Consider the following 20,572-nt stretch of genomic DNA (forward strand, 5'->3'; position numbering starts at 1 on the left):
TCGTCCTCCGGAGGCTGTGGCAAAGCCATGTCTCCACAGCATCCTTTCTTCAGGAGTAGAAGGTTCTCAGGTGAATTTCTGTGAAGTTTGGAAGGTAGGAGATGAGGTACTGGTGGAAGCAGAGGTCTAAGGGTGGGCCTTGGATCTCAGTTAGTAGAGCACTTGCCCGCGAAAAGGCACAGATCCGGAGTTCAAAAATGGCTCTGAGCACTATGGGACTTAACAGCTGAGGTCATCAGTACCCTAGAACTTAGAACTACTTAAACCTAACTAGCGTAAGGGCATCACACACATCCATGCCCGAGGCAGGATTCGAACCTGCGACCGTAGCGGTCGCGCGGTTCCAGACTGAAGCGCCTAGAACCGCTTGGCCACACCGGCCGGCGCCTAGACTTCGAATCTCGGTCTGGCACAGAGTTTTTACCTGCCAGGAAGTTTAACAGTGTGTTTTATTTGGTGAATGGTTCCTTACAGAATGCTGGACAATACTGAGTGGCAGCCATTAGCAGAATGATGGCATGATTTTCGAGGTTGAACGTTTCGTGAGAAGTCGAAATGTAGACTTCTGGAATATAAGTCACCATGAAGTGTCCCAGCCCTGGGAAAATTTGTGGCTTTGAAGGATGAACTTGCGGGAAGGATTAAGACCATCACCAGCATTTTTGCTCGCGGCTTTTGTCTCGAGGTGATAATTAAAACTTTATGACTACTCCTCATATGTGGGGAAATGATGAAATAGTGAATTTTATTGTTCTGTCTACATTTACATGTCTTCTCACTGAGCAACATTCTGATGTTTTGAACACCTGTCGTTCGATTAATGTGCTGTTAGCAATCTACATTAAGGCTTATGGCCTTAAATACAGCTCGTCCCTCCCCCCCCCCCCCCTTCCGCACCGCCACACTTGTCCTCCAACGCATAGAAACAAAGCAGGGTGTGGTAGCGTGTGACGTGTGAAGGGCACTGCTGCTGCTGATGCTGTGGAATCACACTGTACTAGAATGAGATTTCCACACTGCAGCGGAGTGTGCGCTGATATTAAACTTCAGGGCAAATTAAAACTGTGTGTCGAGTTCGAGGCTCGGTCCGGCACACGGCTTCAATCTGCCAGGAAGTTTCGCACTGCGCTATACTAAGCTATACTCACGAGCTGCGAGAAGGCGACGGCGGAAGCGGCCACCTCGAGTTCGCCCATGCCGAACACGTAGAGCGTCAGCAGCGTCTCGGTGCTCCAGATGCGGATGTGCGCTTGCGTCTTGCGGCTGCGGCCCGCGCGCTGCCCGGACGCCACCATCTCGCGGGACGGGTGCAGGTCCATGCTGAACACACAGGGAGTAAGGCACACGACTGGTGGTCAAGTAAACAGAGAACGGAAGTGCAGTATATAGGGTGTCCCAGTAGAATAGTCAGTATTCGGTGATATAACGGCAACATTATTTGAAGCAAGAAACATTGTATGTACACTACCGGCCATTAAAATTGCTACACCAAGAAGATGCAGATGATAAACGGGTATTCATTGGGCAAATTATTATACTAGAACTGACATGTGATTACATTTTCACGCAGTTTTGGTGCATAGATCCTGAGAAATCAGTACCCAGAACACCCACTTCTGGCCGTAATAACGGCCTTCATACGTCTGGGCATTGAGTCAAACACAGCTTGGATGGCGTGTAAAGGTACAGCTGCCCATGCAGCTTCAACACGATATCACAGTTCATCAAGAGTAGTGACTGGCGTAATGTGATGAGCCAGTTGCTCGGCCACCATTGACCAGACGTTTTCAATTGGCGATAGATCTGGAGAATGTGCTGAACTTGGCAGCAATCGAACATTTTCTGTATCCAGAAAAGCCCGTATAGGACCTGCAACATGCGGTCGTGCATTATCCGGCTGAAATGTTGGGTTTCGTAGGGATCGAATGTAGGGTAGAGCCACGGCTCGTAACACATCTGAAATGTAACGTCCACTGTTCAAAGTGCCGTCAGTACGAACAAGAGGTGACCGAGACATGTAACCAATGGCACCCCGTACCATGACGCCGGGTGATGCGCCAGTATGGCGATGACGAATACACGCTTCCAATGTGCGTTCACCATGATGTCACCAAACACGGATGCGATCATCATGATGCTGTAAACAGAACCTGGATTCATCCGAAAAAATGATGTTTAGCCATTCGTGCACCCAGGTTCGTCGTTCAGTACACCATCGCAGGCGCTCCTGTCTGAGATGCAGCGTCAAGGGTAACCGCAGCCATGGTCTCCGAGTTGATAGTCCATGCTGCTGCAGACGTCGTCGAACTGTTGTTGTCTTGCAAAAGTCCCCATCTGTTGACTGAGGGATCGAGACGTGGTTGCACGATCCGTTACAGCCATGCGGATAAGATGCCTGTCATCTCGACTGCTAGTGATACGAGACCGTTGGGATCCAGCACGGCGTTCCGTATTACCCTCCTGAACCCACCGATTCCATATTCTGCTAACAGTCATTGGATCTCGACCAACGCGAGCAGCAATGTCACGATACGATAAACCGCAATCGCGATGGCCTACAATCCGCCCTTCATCAAAGTCGGAAACGTGATGGTACGCATTTCTCCTCCTTACACGAGGCATCACAACAAAGTTTCACCAGGCAACGTCGGTCAACTTCTGTTTATGTATGAGAAATCGGCTGGAAACGTTCCTCATGTCAGCACGTTGTAGGTGTCGCCAGCGGCGCCAACCTTGTGTGAATGCTCTGAAAAGCTAATCATTTGCGTATCACAGCATCTTCTTCCTGTCGGTTAAATTTCGCGTCTGTAGCACGTCATCTTCGTGGTGTACCAAATTTAATGGCCAGTAGTGTATATATGCTCTATTCCGAAGTATTTTTGAGGCAGAAGACATTTAATGTTCATTTGTTTTTGGGTTAGTGGCCTGTCCGTTTGTGTCTTACCAACCCAACGTTTTTGACATTTTATTCTAGCTCAATGTATCTCCTTGGTTTCCACCTCTTTGTTCTGGATTTATTTCTGCAATTAAAGCAGCCGTTGAATACACCCTTGTCCAAGGCGTGTTTATTCTTAAGCAGTGTGAGGAATTGAGAGTGAATCAGATAGAAGCATCGGTTAATGTGTTTGGGCACGTACTGGTTAAACACATGTTCTTCCAAGAGTACATAAATCAACTGAAGTTGGCGGTGGGATATTCGAACTATACAACGACTGGTAATGTACGACAATAATTTACAGAAGGACGGAAAAGAATACTAAGGCACTGTTAGATGACAATCAGCTTGGCCTTAGGAGAAAAACAGACACCAAAGAGACAGTTCTAATTTGCGGTTGATAATGAAAACGAGACTGAAGAAAAATCAAGACACGTTCATAGGATTTGTCGATCTGGAGAAAGCGTTCTACTATATAAAATGGTGCAAGATGTTCGAAATTGTGAAAAAATATGGGTAAGCTACAGGGAAAGACGGATAATATACAATATGTTAAGAACCAAGAGGGAACAATGAAAGTGTAAGAGAAAGAACGAAGTGCTCAGATTAAAAAGGTCATAACATGGGGATGTAGTCTTTTGCCCCTATTGCTTAATCTACGCATCGAAGAATCATGGCGAAAATAAAAGAAAGCTTCAAGAGTGGGATTAAAATTCAAGTTGAAAGGATATTAATGATAAGATTCTCTTATGATATTGCCATCCTCAGTGAAAGGGAAGAAGAATTTACAAATCTTTAACATAATGCAGCACTTCAGCAACCTTGAATTGATCAGAAAATAAGAAATTCAACCTTCAGTTGCAAGGCAAATTTTTTTTTAGGTTACCTCGGTTTCGATGCCAATAATGGTGTTTTCTCCAGAATAAAAATTAAATTATTTTGAGGGCCAAACGTTGGCCATGTCAGATTAAAGCTAATACAGAATAAAGACGTATAATCATAAGATTATGTCTGTCAATACTAGAAACAATAAGAAAATCGTAGACGGAGCTACGCCGGGCCAGGAATAAGGGTCACACGTAAGCAACAAGGAAACTTTATTCTGTATTAGTTTTAATCTGTGACATGGCCAACGTTTGGACATAAAAATATTTTAATTTTTGTTCTGAAGAAGATACCATTACTGGCATTTAAACCTAGGTAAACAAAAAAAAAATTACCTTGCAACTGAAGGCTGAATTTCTTATTGTCTGAAGAAGAATTACAGGATCTCTAGAAGGGAATGAACAGTCTAATAAGTACAGTATATGGATTCGGAATAACTGGAAGGAAGACAAAGTAGTGAGAAGCAGAATAAATGAGAACAGCGAGAAATTTAACATCAGAATTGGTGACCACGAAGTAGATGAAGTTAACGAATTCTGCTTCCTAGGTAGCAAAATAGCCCATGACGGACGAAGCAAGGGGGATATCAAAATCAGACTAGCAATGGCAAAAGGGAATTCCTGGTTAAGAGAAGTCTACTAATGTCAAACATATGCTTTACCTGAGGAATAAATTTTTGACAATATACGTTGGTTGTTTTTGTGGTCTTCAGTCCTGAGACTGGTTTGATGCAGCTCTCCATGCTACTCTATCCTGTGGAAGCTGCTTCATCTCCCAGTACATACTGCAGCCTACATCCTTCTGAATCTGCTTAGTGTATTCATCTCTTGGTCTCCCTCTACGATTTTTACCCTCCACTCTGCCCTCCAATACTAAACTTTCGAACTCTTGATGCCTCAGAACAAGTCCTACCAACCGATCCTTCTTCTAGTCAAGTTGTGCCACAAACTCCTCTTCTCCCCAATTCTATTCAATACCTCCTTATTAGTTATATGAACTACCCATCTAACCTTCAGCATTCTTCTGTAGCACCGCATTTCGAAAGCTTCTCTTCTCTTTTTGTTCAAACTATTTATCGTCCATGTTTTACTCCCATACCTGGCTACACTCCATACAAATACTTTCAGAAAGGACTTCCTGACACTTAAATCTATACTCCATGTTAACAAATTTCTCTTCTTCAGAAACGCCTTCCTTGCCATTGCCAGTCTATATTTTATATCCTCTCTACTTCGACCATCATCAGTTATTTTGCTCCCCAAATAGCAAAAACATTTACTACTTTAAGTGTCCCATTCCCTAATCTAATTCCCTCAGCATCACCCGAGTTAACTCGACTACATTGCATTATCTTCGTTTTGCTTTTGTTGATGTTCATCTTATATCCTCCTTTCAAGTCAATGTCCATTCCGTTCAACTGCTCTTCCAAGTCCTTTGCTGTCTCTGACAGAATTACAATGTCATCGGCGAGCCTTAAAGTTTTTATTTTTTCTCCATGGATTTTAATACCTACTCTGAATTTTTCTTTTGTTTCCTTTACTGCTTGCTCAATATACAGATTGAACAACATCGGGGAGAGGCTACAACCCTGTCTCACTCCCTTCCCAACCACTGATTCCCTTTCATGTCCCTCGACTCTTATAACTGGCATCTCGTTTCTGTACAAATTGTAAATAGCCTTTCGCTCCCTGTATTTTACCCCTGCCACCTTCAGAATTTGAAAGAGAGTATTCCAGTCAAAATTGTCAAAAGCTTTCTCTAAGTCTACAAATGCTAGAAACGTAGGTTTGCCCTTTCTTAATCTAGCTTCTAAGATAAGTCGTAGGGTCAGTATTGCCTCACGTGTTCCAACATTTCTACGGAATCCAAACTGATCTTCCCCGAGGTCGACTTCTACTAGTTTTCCATTCGTCTGTAAAGAATTCGCGTTAGTATTTTGCAGCTGTGACTTATTAAACTGATAGTTCGGTAATTTTCACATCTGTCAACACCTGCTTTCTTTGGGATTGGAATTATTATATTCTTCTTGAAGTCTGAGGGTATTTCGCCTGTTTCATACATCTTACTCACCAGATGGAAGAGTTTTGTCAGGACTGGCTCTCCCAAGGCAGTCAGTAGTTCCAACGGAATGTTGTCTACTCCCGGGGCCTTGTTTCGACTCAGGTCTTTCAGTGCTCTGTCAAACTCTTCACGCAGTATCGTATCTCCCATTTCATCTTCATCTACATCCTCTTCCATTTCCATAATACTGTCCTCAAGTACATCGCCCTTGTATAAACCGTCTATATACTCCTTCCACCTTCCTGCTTTCCCTTCTTTGCTTAGAACTGGGTTTCCATCTGAGCTCTTGATGTTCATACAAGTGGTTCTCTTATCTCCAAAGGTCTCTTTAATTTTTCTGTAGGCAGTATCTATCTCACCCCTGGTGCGGTATGCCTTTACATCCTTACATTTGTCTTCTAGCCATCGCTGCTTAGCCATTTTGCACTTCTTGTCGATCTCATTTTTGAGACGTTTGTATTCCTTTTTGCCTGCTTCATTTACTGCATTTTTATATTTTCTCCTTTCATCAATTAAATTCAATATTTCTTCTGTTACCCAAGGATTTCTACTAGCCCTCGTCTTTTTACCTACTTGATACTCTGCTGCCTTCACTACTTCATCCCTCAAAGCTACCCATTCTTCTTCTACCGTATTTCTTTCCCCCATTCCTGTCAATTGTTCCCTTATGCTCTCCCTGAAACTCTGTACAACCTCTGGTTCTTTCAGTTTATCCAGGTCCCATCTCCTTAAATTCCCACCTTTTTGCAGTCTCTTCAGTTTTAATCTACAGTTCATAACCAATAGATTGTGGTCAGAGTCCATATCTGTTCCTGGAAATGCCTCACAATTTAGAACCTGGTTCCTAGATCTCTGTCTTACTATTATATAATCTATCTGAAACCTGTTAGCATCTCCAGGCTTCTTCCATGTATACAGCCTTCTTTTATGATTCTTGGACCAAGTGTTAGCTATGATTAAGTTATGCTCTGTGCAAATTTCTACCAGGTGGCTTCCTCTTTCATTTCTTAGCCACAATCCATATTCACCTACTACGTTTCCTTCTCTTCCTTTTCCTGCTATCGAATTCCAGTCCCCCATGACTATTAAATTTTCGTCTACCTTCACCATCTGAATAATTTCTTTTATCTCATCATACATTTCTTCAATTTCTACGTCATCTGCAGAGCTAGTTTCCATATAAACTTGTACTAGTGTTATAGGCGTGGGCTTCGTGTCTGTCTTGGCCGCAATAATGGGTTCACTGTGCTGTTTTTAGTAGCTTACCCGCACTCCTAGCCGACCGGAGTGGCCGTGCGGTTCTAGGCGCTACAGTCTGGAACCGAGCGACCGCTACGGTCGCAGGTTCGAATCCTGCCTCGGGCATGGATGTGTGTGATGTCCTTAGGTTAGTTAGGTTTAATTAGTTCTAAGTTCTAGGCGACTAATGACCTCAGAAGTTAAGTCGTATAGTGCTCAGAGCCATTTGAACCGCACTCCTGCATTACCCCTAATTGATTTTGTGTTTATAACCCTGTATTCACCTGACCATCCAATATTTTACCCAAGAGGACGTCATTATCATTTAACCACAGAGTAATGCTGCATGCCCTCGGGAAAAGTTACTGCTGTAGTTTCCCCTTGCTTTCAGCCGTTCGCAGTACCAGCACAGCAAGGTCGTTTTGGTTAGTGTTACAAGGCCAGATCAGTCAATCATCCAGATTGTTGCCCCTGCAACTACTGATAAGGCTACTGCCCCTCTTCAATAAACCACACGTTTGGCCTCTCAACAGATACCCCTCCGTTGTGGTTGCACCTACGGTACGGCTATCTGTATCGCTGAGGCACGCAAGCCTCCCCACCAACGGCAAGGTCTATGGTTCATGGGGGTGCTACTGAAATTTACATCTTGCTTTGAAACAGATGCGCCTGTAAAATTATTCAGTGCAAGTTCAGTCACTTGGCGGCACAAAAGAAGGATAAAGTGATGAAGGGTCGTTGAACACATGAATACATGGCAGTTTTGTTTATAATACTAAGAGGGAACGGAAACATTTCTATCTGACGGCGCTGCCTCGGTGTAGCAAATACTGAAGTTCTCGGTATCACCCGCCTATTTTGATCCATAACTTCATAAAAATTGCGTTAAGATAACATCAATTGATATCCAGTGTGTATAAAATACGCCCCAGAACAACGGTTGTAGTGTAGATACTCTTGGCCTATCGAAGCAGCTTAAGCCACTTAATAAAGAAAAGCTTCCAGTGCAAGATTTATGTCAGTTAGGATTCTTTCAGATTATCTCGAAGAAATAGCTTCATTTTCTGACAATCACGTACAACCACTCGTTCGATGGAATATCCGTACCTAAAGCCTAGAGAAAGTTGCACAGGTTTCACAAATAGACATGAAAGGAAGTATAAAGAATTTCCTGAATAATAGACCCATATCATTGACATCGATTCTTAGTAGGATTTTTGAATATATACTGTGTTCCATTGTGGAACAAATCGAAGAAAGCGATCTAGTGACACATATCCAGGATTTCTTCGGAAAATGTCGGTGATGTAAAACACAAAAGCCTCTTTATTCGGACGAAATGGTGAGTGGTATCGGCAAGGTAAAGAAAGTTGATTCCACATTTGTAGATTTCCAGAAGCTTTTGACACCGTTTCTCACAAGCAGTTTCTAATCATATTGGGTGCTTATGGAATATCGTTTCAGCTGTGCGATTCGATTCGTGATTTCCAGTCAGAAATGTCACAGTTTGATAACTGACGGTTAAGTGACTTGGGCTACATTTGAGATTTCCCATGTAGGCGTTATAGGTCCTATCCTGTTCTTAATGTACATAATCGGTTCAAGAGACTCTTACACCGTTTGCAGATGATACCACCTTTTACTGTCTCGTAATGTCTTCAGAAGATAAAAAGGAATTAAAAAGGTTTTAGGCAAGATATCTGTCTGGTGTCAAAAGTGGCGACTGACCTTGAATAACATGTAGTATGTGTACCTCCATATGGGTACTTTTCGGTTACACGTTAATCAAAGGAAGTTAAAAGTTGTCGACTGAATTAAATACCTGGGGAATAAAATAATGGACAAGTAAATTGGAACCATCTCATTGAAAATGTTGTGGGGAATGAGAAACCAAATAATGTATTTTATTAGCAAGATACTTGGTACAACAAATCTACTAAACTGACTGTCTACATTACGTTTACTGAAGTTAAAATCTTCTGGGTTATTAGGCCGCGTCATGCTTCTTCTAAAATGATCGACGTTTCGATCCCTCTGCCATCGAAGCATCCCTGTTTCGTCTTCCGAAGGTGCAGGCCGAAGAAGTAAGACAAGATGTGTCGAGAGTTCTACGGAAATCGCAACCTCCGAAAAGCAACATATCGGCGCAGGAAAGGAAATCTTATTGAACTTATGAGAAACGAAAGCATCGTTGTAACAAAACTGTTGTTTTGGACGCTGTAGATTATCACAGGGGGATTGAACAACTACATGCTGATCCTGTGTATCGCAAGTTAAAAAGCGATCCGACCAACATAATAGTTCGGAAAGTGAAAAACCTGATATCAGACTCCAGACTGGACAGCTCTATTACAAAGAATCTAACACCTCGAACACCTGTCTCATGCAGAATGTATGGACTACCGAAAATACATAAAGAATCGGTTCCTTTGAGGCCTATAGTCAGTGGGATTAAGTCGCCGACTTATTTTTTAGCTCGTCATTTATCTAGCAAACTGAGACATCTAGTTGGTAAAACAAATGCTTTTATAAAAGATTCGGGACATTTTTTAGAAATTATACGCACACTGAAGATATGTGCAGGTGACATTCTTGTTAGCTTCGATGTGACATCGTTATTTACTAACGTCCCAGCATCAGATACAATGGAGATCATAAGGGAGAATGAATTCTATGAACAGGCTGACGGCCTTGCTATGGGCGCACCCATTTCGCCAGTTGCAGCTGACGTTTTTATGGAACATTTTGAGCAACAGGCGTTAAGTAGTGCTCCTTTGAAGCCTTCTTGCTGGCTCCGCTACGTGGATGATACATTTGTTATAGGGCCACACGGCGAAGAAGGACTTCATGCGTTCCACATTCACCCCAAAATCAAATTTGCCTTGGAGGCTGAGAGTGAGGTCGGTCTCCCGTTCCTAGATGTGTTGGTATACAGAAGATCTGATAACACTCTAGGTCACAGAGTGTACAGAAAGCTGACTAACACAAACAGGTATTTAGATACCACTTCGCACCACCACCCAACCCAGCAGAAGCAAGCAGTACTCAACACTCTGTCTTCATGTGCCTTCCGTATCAGCAATGACGAGAACTTGGAACCGGAGTTGAATTTTTTAAAGAGGACATTGAAGGCAAATGGGTATGGTTCAAATGGCTCTGAGCACTATGGGACTTGACATCTGTGGTCATCAGTCCCCTAGAATTTAGAACTACTTAAACCTAACTAACTTAAGGACATCGTACACATCCATGCCCGAGGCAGGATTCGAACCTGCGACCGTAGCAGTCGCGCGGTTCGCAAATGGGTATGATAGTTATTCAATCGACAGGGCTTTTAGGGGGAATATTTATACTGCTAATAAGAATGGCGAGGAACCGCTTCTCATTCCGTCAGGTTACCGTTCGTTTCTGCTGTCACTAACCGCGTAAGCAGAATTTTAAAGAAAAATGGTATCCAGACAGCTTTCTTTAGTCAAAGCAAAATAAAAGATTTTTTCCGACGGAAAACGGATGCAACTGATTGCTTCCACAATACAAACGTCTATCAAGTGACATGTGGCGGCGGCAAAGAGTATATAGGCGAGACGGGAAAAACTGTTAAAGGACGCATTAAGGAACACGAACGGCACATGGCGGCTAAAACAAAATGCAAAATCGACAGTAGCGGAACATCATGAGAACTGTGGCTCTGACATCGATTTTAATAACGTACGTGTACTGGCTAAGGAAACAAACATTTATAGAAGAAAGATCCGAGAAGCGGTTGAAATTTCTAATAGTGGATCTAATTTCAATAGAGAGGACGGCTATAGGCTTCCGGCATCGTGGCTCCCCGCCATCAAGAAAGTAAATACGCGGCCGAGGTATGTGAGCGGCATAAACAACGCACTGCAAATCACCTCGGCGGACAATAATATTTTGGGTAAACATGCCCCCTCTCTCGCTTTGTCCGTTTCGAATCTAGCCAATGATGACGACCAACCAATAGCGGTAGCAGGAATTTCAACCAATAACCCTCCTCCAGCGTAAGTGTGGCATAGGGCCTTTCTATCCAATGACGATGGGCTGCCAATGGTATATACAGGAGATTAGCTAACAACGACGCCCCTTCTTCTGCGTTAGAGCGGGAATATTAGCCTATGATTATGGCCTACCAATGGTAGCCATATGAATTTTAACCACTACTATCACTTCTTCAGCACGAACGCGAGAAAACTCCCCTTTTATAAGAGGACGCGACACTCGTCTCTGACAGTGTTCTAGCAGTAGTGGACACCAGAAGATCCCGAGGAAGATCCCAGCAGAGGGGTCGAAACGTCGATCATTTTAGAAGAAACATGACGTGGCCTAATAACCCAGAAGATTTTAACTTCAGTGACAACGGTCACGAAAGCCTGCAGACTTACATACATTACGTTTTCCCGTCCTTTTTGGTAGTATTGCTGGCCGGAATGGAATCCTTGCTGGGTAGAACTGACGAAGAACATCGAGAAACTTCAAAGACGCGGATGTCGTTTTGTATTATCACGAAATAGGAAGAGAATGTCACGGATATGATATGACAGTTGGAGTCGTAGTTATCAAAAAAAGGATTTCTCATCGCGGTGAGGTCTCCTCATGATATTACAATCATCAAATTTCTCCTCTGAACGACCATCGTGATAAAATAGGAAAAATCAGCTCCCACGGAAAACTTTAGGAACACGTTTTTCATAGATACTATTCGAGAGTGCAGTTAGGGGGAAATAGTCTGAAAGTGGTTCTATGCACCCTCTCCCGAACACTTAAACGTGTTTTGCAGAGTAATCACGTAGGTGTAGAACACACATTTCGAAATATGCTATGGGTCATTCTTTCACCAGAATCCACATTCCGCCGCGCGGGATTAGCCTAGCGGTCTTAGGCGCTGCAGTCATTGATTGTGCGGCTGGTCCCGGCGGAGGTTCGAGTCCTCCCTCGGGCATGGGTGTGTGTGTTTGTCTTTACTGTCTTTGGGATAATTTAGATTAAGTAGTGTGTAAGCTTAGGGACTGATGACCTTAGCAGTTAAGTCGCATGTGATTTCACACACATCGGAACATTTGAATCCACATTCCAAGAAATAATGTAGAAGCTAAATGCTGTTAGTGTTCTCTTTTATCTCTGTCTACGCAAGCAAGACACCACGCGACACAAGATCGTTATAGGCTTGAGCCGTATATTTGGCATCGGTAAGTTCAAGCCACACGTGACGTCACGCAAAGCACCCAACAATTTCGGAATGCAGGCAAGATGTGTTATCCGAAAGACGTGTTTTCTGTCGAAATCACCAGAGGGATCGAAATGAGCAACTCGTGCAAAGCGTGATTACAGACTATTACAAAGAAATTTCGTTGTAGATAAGCTAGAAAGATCAAGAATAGAATGATCATCCCAGCAGAGAGGGGTCGCTCTGCTGTCTAGAAGCCACTGATCACAGGAACGAATGCGCGACGTTGTTTACAAACACCACCGTGAATGGGATGTGGAGCAGTGGAAGGTTTTATGGAGTGATGAGCCACGATACCTGACATGGATCAATTTTAGCCTAATGTGGACATGACGATCGCCTGGGTATTGGTATTGGCCAGTGTGTACTGTTGCGCCAGTGTAATTAAATGGAGTAGATGTGATGGTCTAGGAATGTTTTCCCTGATTTGGGCTTACCCATTATTAGGCCTTACCATCGTCAGAAGGATATCAGTACTACTAAGTCTGTATGCGTTCGTGTTCATTGTCATTGAAGGTAAAATCTTCTAGGTTGTTAGGCAGTGTCAAATTTCTTCTACACGATCGATGTTTCGACCCCTCTGCTGGGATCTTCTTCACGATTTTGTGGTGTCGACGATTCAGTAAGCCATGGACATCATAACACCCTAAACATGACCGAAACGTCGATCGTGTAGAAGAAACATGACGCTGTCTAACAACCTAGAAGATTTTGCCCCCGATATCAGTATTGCCTGACAGCGACTGACGTCTTCTGTCGTTGGCTAGCAGCCTCTCCAAAGAAAGATACATTAGAAGCACCTGTAGCGACGAACTGCTTTTGTGAATGACTTGCACGCTTCAGTGTTCCCCTCCTCATAACTACCGATCAGAGCAAACATTTCGAATCTACATCTTTAATACACTTTCAAAATTACTTGGCATGAACCGAATTCGAACCCGTGCTTGCTACCTTGCTGCTAAAGATTTCGTGGATCAGCTCCATCAGCGCCTACTCACCGACCGGACAGCAAATACATGCACTCCCACGTCGCGCGGGTGGCCTAACCTCAGGCGTCGTCCACTTCTGCTCAGGCAGCTGCAGACCAGCTACGACCACAACAGTTTCCGTGTATTAGTCGACCCAATATTATTGCACTTGGGTGTGATGGAGCTTCGGTCGGCTTATTGTGAGTTGTTATCGTGATATTATTCAAGGGCACGCAGAACCAACTGATAGTATATTCACAACTGATCTGAAAGTGTTGACAGTGCGGTGCATTCTCCTTAGTCATCACTGTAGTTGTTTACTGTAACGTCCCGACGTGTTTCCAGCAACGGCAGGCGAAGTGCAGTAACATCATCCGTCGGTAGCAGCAAGCTAGCACAACAATAACAACACGGTTTGTTATCGGTAAGAACTCAGGCCACCATCACTGAAGGTGCTACTCTCGCTGACAGGTACCATTTCTATCGACAACAGGAGGCACATACAGCGGGGAACGGTTTCCCTCCGCAAGTCACTGGATCACGGGGACCCCGGTTCGATTCTCGGCCGAGTTGGGAATTTTCTCTGCGCAGGGACTGGGTTTTTGTGTTTCCATTTCATCATCATCATCATCATCATTCGTGACAGTGGTTAGATTGGACATTGTAAAAAATGGACTGTGTAAAAACTGGGACTTCGCTGATGACCGAGCAGTTGTGCGCCCCATAAATCAAACACCGTCATTACCATCATCATACGCAAGTCACTTGCCTGAAAATAGTCCACGCTGTATACCCCCGCCTAGGCAGCACTTAGGCCAGCGTACGGCCTTCGAGGTCTCATTCGTTGTCGGGAGTCACTCTGGGTAGTTGCGCCAACCTTACCGCGGTCCCTCATCCGGACTAATCTCCTGACCAGCGCCGATCCTGGGCGGAACGGTCGTAGCGGACACTGACTTGTAGACCCAGGTCTCGTGCTACGCCTCAGTGTGCTAGGGTTTTGTCACGAAATTTCCCACGGAGTTCCTTGATAGCATTTTCTCTTCCTGTGGCTAACATCAGATCTTCACAAGAAACTGTAGCTTGTTTCTTCCTGTAACTGTTCCTGAATAATATTATTTCCACGTGACTAATGTTTTATCTGTATGTATCAAACTCCAGTCCACTAAATCATCGACAGGCCTCACTCAAATACCAAAGATCATTGGACTAAAGACCTCCCTATTATCTTACTAGGCCTCTGAATGGTTGTCACAGGAGATCTCAACGCGACAACGCCTGAATTAGTATGTGGACAACTGGCTAGAGAATTCTGTACTGACATGTCAAGAAATATTATTCAGCGTCAACTTTGTACAACATCAGCTACAGGACAAAATGGTCAATGGCTTTACGGAGAAATGTTTTCGTTTGCCTACGGAACCGTTACTGAACCCACGTGTGCACCCCTCCGTCCCAAGAAAAGCGACCACCACCGCAGGGCTCCAAAAATACGGAAATTGCGTGGGGAGAGATCGAAACTGTATGGAGTATGTGTGAGGGCCTCTCAGCGAAAATTTTGAACCGTAGGTGAAACAATCTGAACAACATGTGAGCGGGCATTATCCTACTACAGAGTGGCGTCGTCCGTCAGCATACCTGGATGTTAAACTTGATGTCGCGCTTCAGTTTTTGCAAAGTGTCCACGTACCGCTGTAAGTTAATTATGGCACCGTGTTTCAGAATGTCAGTGAGCAGCAGGTCTTTGCAGTCAAAGAAAAGGATCACATGACTTTTCCGGAGCTGGTGTACCTGTGTACCTATTGTTTGGACTATACTGCGCAAGTTTCGCTAGGAGGCCCTTACACATACCCCATTCATTTATTATCTCTACCCACGCGATTTTAATGTTTTTGGAGCCTTTAAGAAAGACATTCGTGTGCGTCAGTTTGCTTCGGAGAAGGAGGTGAACACCTGAGTAGAATTGTGGTTCGGTTGGCAACCGTAAGCATTTTTCCATTAAGGCTTTGACCGTCTTCTCTCAAAGCGGGATAAATGTGTTAATGGTTACGGCCGATTACAGTTGAAATATTGAACAGTTTACTTACTTTTTTCCATTTGTCTTGTTTTCATTTGACTGGCTCTTGTACACGGAACTCTGAAAAACCGTGCACAGTAAGTTAACAGAATCATTATTCAAGACAAATCTGAAAACGATTCTATTCCCATACTATCCGGCTGCATAGAGATAGTAATTTTTCCTGCAGTTGAGTCAGGAGCGGGAGAGGAAAAAGACGCAAATAGTTGTACAAAACACCATCCGCCAGTTGCGTGACAGTGGTTTGAGAAATGCCTATTTAGACGGTCATTCAGATCACTGAATAGAAAAGGGCCACCTGTTGTATCAGCTTCGTGCTGCTTTCAGAGAGCGTTATCATACTATCTGACTTCAAACACACGAATCAGAACAGAAAAGTTGAGACCTCTTACCAAGTTCACTAGTCTTTATTAGTATTTATTTCCAGTTTTTGGCCAGTTTTACAGCTGTAGGAAACGAGACCTTGGTTTAATGTTGTCTCTAAGCCATCAAATAATACCATGATTCATACGGCATGATCTTTCGAAATCTCATTTCCGCAGCAAAGAACGTGCCAGCAGGCCATATCTACTAAAATTCCCATATCTCGCTTAGGTCTCCGCTGTACCAAAGTATATCAAAGTTTGAATCAGTGGATTATCAGAAACCGCACACGCAAAATTGGACTCACAGCTTTCCTCAGATCGCGAAACGGTTTCTCTTTCGCGCTGGAGGCCACCGTTTGCCTTTAAACAGTTCCGTAAAGCGAGGGAGCCGATAAACAGGCCGTTATCTCGAGTCCTGAGCACGCAAACGCGGAGGTACTTATCTGCAAACCTAACAAGAAACGCTAGGCAACACATGAAGGTTTGCCGGACGAGTGAAGTGGCACAACGCTAGGACGCAAGGCAAATAGTCTATGAAAAGCTGTTGTGTGGAGTTGATTACTTCTCATTGCCTTAGCAGCATTTAGAAAGAATGTTCGTATCGACTTTTATGCAATGATAATTTCGTATGTAGTTGTGAAATGAGACAAGTGCGTTGTCCACGTGACTCATTTGTAATGGCGTTATTAAAACCCACGCGCCACCGCCGTCTGTACAAACCCTTGGAGAACTGACTATGCAGTCCAGAATGTTCGTATTAATGTTCAACTTTAGGGACTCAAAATCTTTTCATGCTTTTGAGAATCAATGAAGCTGCCTATTTACTCTACTGATCGACTGAGATCTCCGCTTTTGTTCAGTTGGAGAAGGATAGAATGAAAAGCGACCGTAATTATTTTTAGGGAAACTTACCGACATTTGCCTCAACCGATTAGTGAAACGGTATAAAACGAAAAAAATAGTCGCTAGATGATTTTAAGTTTTCTCCTCTCGAGCCCTGTATGCGCCATCTTATCACTCATGTCGATTTTCTGCAGGACGGGAAGGAGGGAGTGCGTCATATTTCGGATGTATCCTACGGCTCGCAACTTAAAGTTTATTGTAAGTATGTGTCAAGGTGAAAGTATAGTGGCCTTTTTAGGGATGATGTGTATCTTTTATTAGATAATAATAATGTCGTACTGATCAATGGTCGAGTACAAGTCTTTCGATTAGATACCAATTCGCGACTTTTGTGTCCCTAACCTCCTCGTCCAACCGGAGAGGGGAGCTGAGGTTTAATGAGGATGCGAACCACGTGTCTTTCCTGGCTACTCGTCGAGAAGTGGTCTAGACTAAAAGTAGACTGAAAAGTTTTTGTAGTCCGACCGGGGTGTGATCCACCGACGGTTCGTTTCCCAAGTTCACGCTTTACCGCTAGCCCACCAGTCCAACTCTGTTTTAGATGAGAAATACATTCATTCTTTTTAAAAAAAACACCATTTAGGACATTACTCATTCAACACCATTTTTCCGGTGAGCAGAATCCATCCCTAAAGAATTACTAAGGAATGAATTCAAAATATCCATCTACGGCTGCCAGCCATAACCTTATCATTGCCCTTAAAATGCCCTTTAGCCAGATACCTTTTATATGTGGGAAAAGAGCAGTCAGAGGGCGCTAAACCAACTGAAGTGCCAAAGTAACTGATATCGGCATGCGTATTCAAATACGGAGGTATGTAAACAGGCAGAATACGGCGCTGCGGTCGGAAACGCCTATATAAGACAAGTGTCTGGCGCGGTTGTTAGTTCGGTTACTGCTGCTACAATGGCAGATTATCACGATTTAAGTGAGTCTGAACGTAGTGTCAGAGTCGGCGCACGAGCAATGGGACACAGCATCAGCGGGGTAGTGATCAAGTGAGGATTTTCCCATACGACCATTTCACCTGTAACGTGTAACGTGAGTATCAGAAATCCAGCAAAACATCAAATCTCCGACATCGCTGTGGCTGGAAAAAGATATTGCAAGAACAGATCAACGACTATTGAAGAGAATCGTTCAACGTGACGGAAGTGTAACCCTCCCGCAAATTGCTGCAGAATTTAGTGCTGGGCCATCAACAAGAGTCAGCGTGCGATCCATTCAACGAAACATCATCGATATGGGCTTTCGAAGGCGAAGCTACCTTTGATGACTGCTCGACGCAAAGCTTTACGCCTCGCCTGGGACCGTCAACAGAGACATTGGACTGATGATGACTGGAAGCATGTTGCCTGGCCGGATGAGTCTCGTTTCAAATTGTATCGAGCTGATGGATGTGTACGGGTATGGAGACATCCTTAGGAGTCCATGTACACTGCATGTCAGCAGGGAACCGTTCAAGCTGGTGGAGTCTGTGTAATGGGGTGGGGAGTGTGCAGTTGGAGTGATATGGGACCCCTGATACGTCTAGATATGATTCTGACGCCACACTTACGTAAGCATCCTGTCTGATCACCTGCATCCATTCATGTCTATTGTGCATTCCGACGGACTTGGGCAATTCCAGCAGGACTATCCGACACCCCACACGTCTAGAATTACTACGGAGTGGCTAGAGGAACACTATTCTGAGTTTAAACATTTCCGCTGGCCACCATATTCCCCAGACATGAACAATATTGAGCATATCTGGGATGCCATGCAACTTGCTGTTCAGAAGAGATCTCCACCCTCTCGTATTCTTACGGATTTATGGACAGCCCTGCAGGATTCATGGTGTCAGTTCCCTCAGCACTACTTCAGACATTAGTCGAACTCATCCCACGTCGTGTTGCAGCACTTCTGCGTGCTGCCGGGGGCCCTAAACGATATTACACAGGTGTGCCAGTTTCTTTGGCTCTTCGCTGTATGATGATTAGCGCGGATGTTCCAACTGTTACTTTAAATTCCTTACTCTTCCCAGAAACAAGAGACTTTCCTAGGCAGCTGCATCAGCGTGAAAAATCATAATATTTAAAAAAATCTAGCACCGTTTTCGTGTACCGACTCAAAAAATTTGCATAGGATTCGACAGTCATTGTTTTACCGGAATAAAATATTCAATTAGTAGAACCTGTCCTGTAGTCGTGGAACACTCTGGAGTCTCCGCGCCAGAGTATTGTTGCGTGCAGCTATAGGGCGCTAAAGCAAAATGGCGCATCCCACCTCCACTGTGTTAATGGGCCGTAAACAGCATCCGTCATTTGTTACAGTTTTTGTTGTTGTCAGACACGACGTTGTTTTGTGCAGCATTTGTAAATATTTCGCGTTCTGCACATATAAGTAGTGTACAATGTATTAAGCTACTTGAAGTATATTTGTTAAATATTCAGTTATAGAACCTTATGGTGAGTGGAATGTTACATTTTTAGAACTACTTATATGGCATGTGAACAATTAAGCCATACCTCGTAGGTCGTGCTTCGTCTTGTGCCTTGAAAAAGAAGACGATCTTTCCAACTTAACAGAGTTTGGTTAATGTCTTAACGGTTTAAACCGCGTTGAAAATGGGAATTTGTGTTAGTTGCCAATAGCTTCTATTTCAAGAGGTATTTAGCTTGTAACTGGTTTTTGATAAATTTTCTGCTTAATCTGATTTCGCTTACTTTTATTTTTGTGTATTAGAGTAATAATGTAAAAAGGTATTGACAAGATTTTCTTGACTGCAACGCTTTAAATTTCAGTAGAATATTTGTACCTAGGTACGTGACGATGTTAGACCTTGGAACATGTTTAAACTTTAATTTGACGAATAATTCGGTTAATGTCAGAAAAAGACTTTCAGCATATAAAAAGTGAGACGAGGGCTAGTAGATATCCTTGGGTAACGGAAGAAATATTGAATTTAATTGATGAAAGGAGAAACTATAACAACGCAGTAAATGAAGCAGGCAAAAAGGAATACAAACGTCTCAAAAATGAGATCGACAGGAAGTGCAAAATGGCTTAGCAGGGATGGCTAGAGGACAAATGTAAGGATGTAGAGGCTTATCTCACTAGGGGTAAGACAGATATGTACTTGAGGACAATATTATGGAAATGGAAGAGGATGTAGGTGAAGATGAAATGGGAGATGCGATACTACGTGAAGAGTTTGCCAGAGCACTGAAAGACCTGAGCCGAAACAAGGCCCCGGGAGTAGACAACATTCCATTGGAACTACTGACGGCCTTGGGAGAGCCAGTCCTGACAAAACTCTACCATCTGGTGAACAAGATGTATGAGACAGGGGAAATACCTTCAGATTTCAAGAAGAATAGAATAATTCCAATCCCAAAGAAAGCAGGTGTTGACGGATGTGAAAATTACCGACCTTTGAGTCTGATAAGTCACGGCTGCAAAATACTAACGCGAATTCTTTACAGACGAATGGAAAAACTGGTAGAAGCCGATATCGGGGAATATCAGTTTGGCTCCCGTAGAAATGTTGGAACACGTGAGGCAATACTGACCCTACGACTTACCTTAGAAAATAGGTTAAGGAAAGGCAAACCTACGTTTCTAGCATTTGTAGACTTAAAGAAAGCTTTTGACAATGTTGACTGGAATACTCTCTTTCAAATTCTAAATGTGGCAGGGGTAAAATACAGGGAGCGAAAGACTATTTACAATTTGTACAGAAACCAGTTGGCAGTTATAAGAGTCGAGGGGCATGAAAGGGAAGCAGCGGTTGGGAAGGGAGTGAGACAGCGTTGTAGCCTCTCCCCGATGTTATTCAATCTGTATATTGAGCAAGCAGTAAAGGAAACAAAAGAAAAATTCGGAGTAGGTATTAAAATCCGTGGAGAAGA

At 43.6% G+C, this 20,572-nt stretch overlaps 1 protein-coding gene across 1 annotated transcript in view; it reads right to left on the reverse strand.

Moving 5' to 3' along the window:
- Window positions 1–20,572, reverse strand: part of LOC124789696 (echinoderm microtubule-associated protein-like CG42247) — a 327,329-nt gene that overhangs the window by 112,647 nt on the left and 194,110 nt on the right. The window contains exon 8 of the mRNA XM_047257139.1: window positions 1,149–1,320. Within this exon, the coding sequence (XP_047113095.1) occupies window positions 1,149–1,320 (172 nt within the window). The remainder of the gene's footprint in view (window positions 1–1,148; window positions 1,321–20,572) is intronic.

This window comes from Schistocerca piceifrons, chromosome 3 (genome assembly GCF_021461385.2).
Source record: "Schistocerca piceifrons isolate TAMUIC-IGC-003096 chromosome 3, iqSchPice1.1, whole genome shotgun sequence".
In the NCBI taxonomy this organism is placed as follows: domain Eukaryota; kingdom Metazoa; phylum Arthropoda; class Insecta; order Orthoptera; family Acrididae; genus Schistocerca; species Schistocerca piceifrons.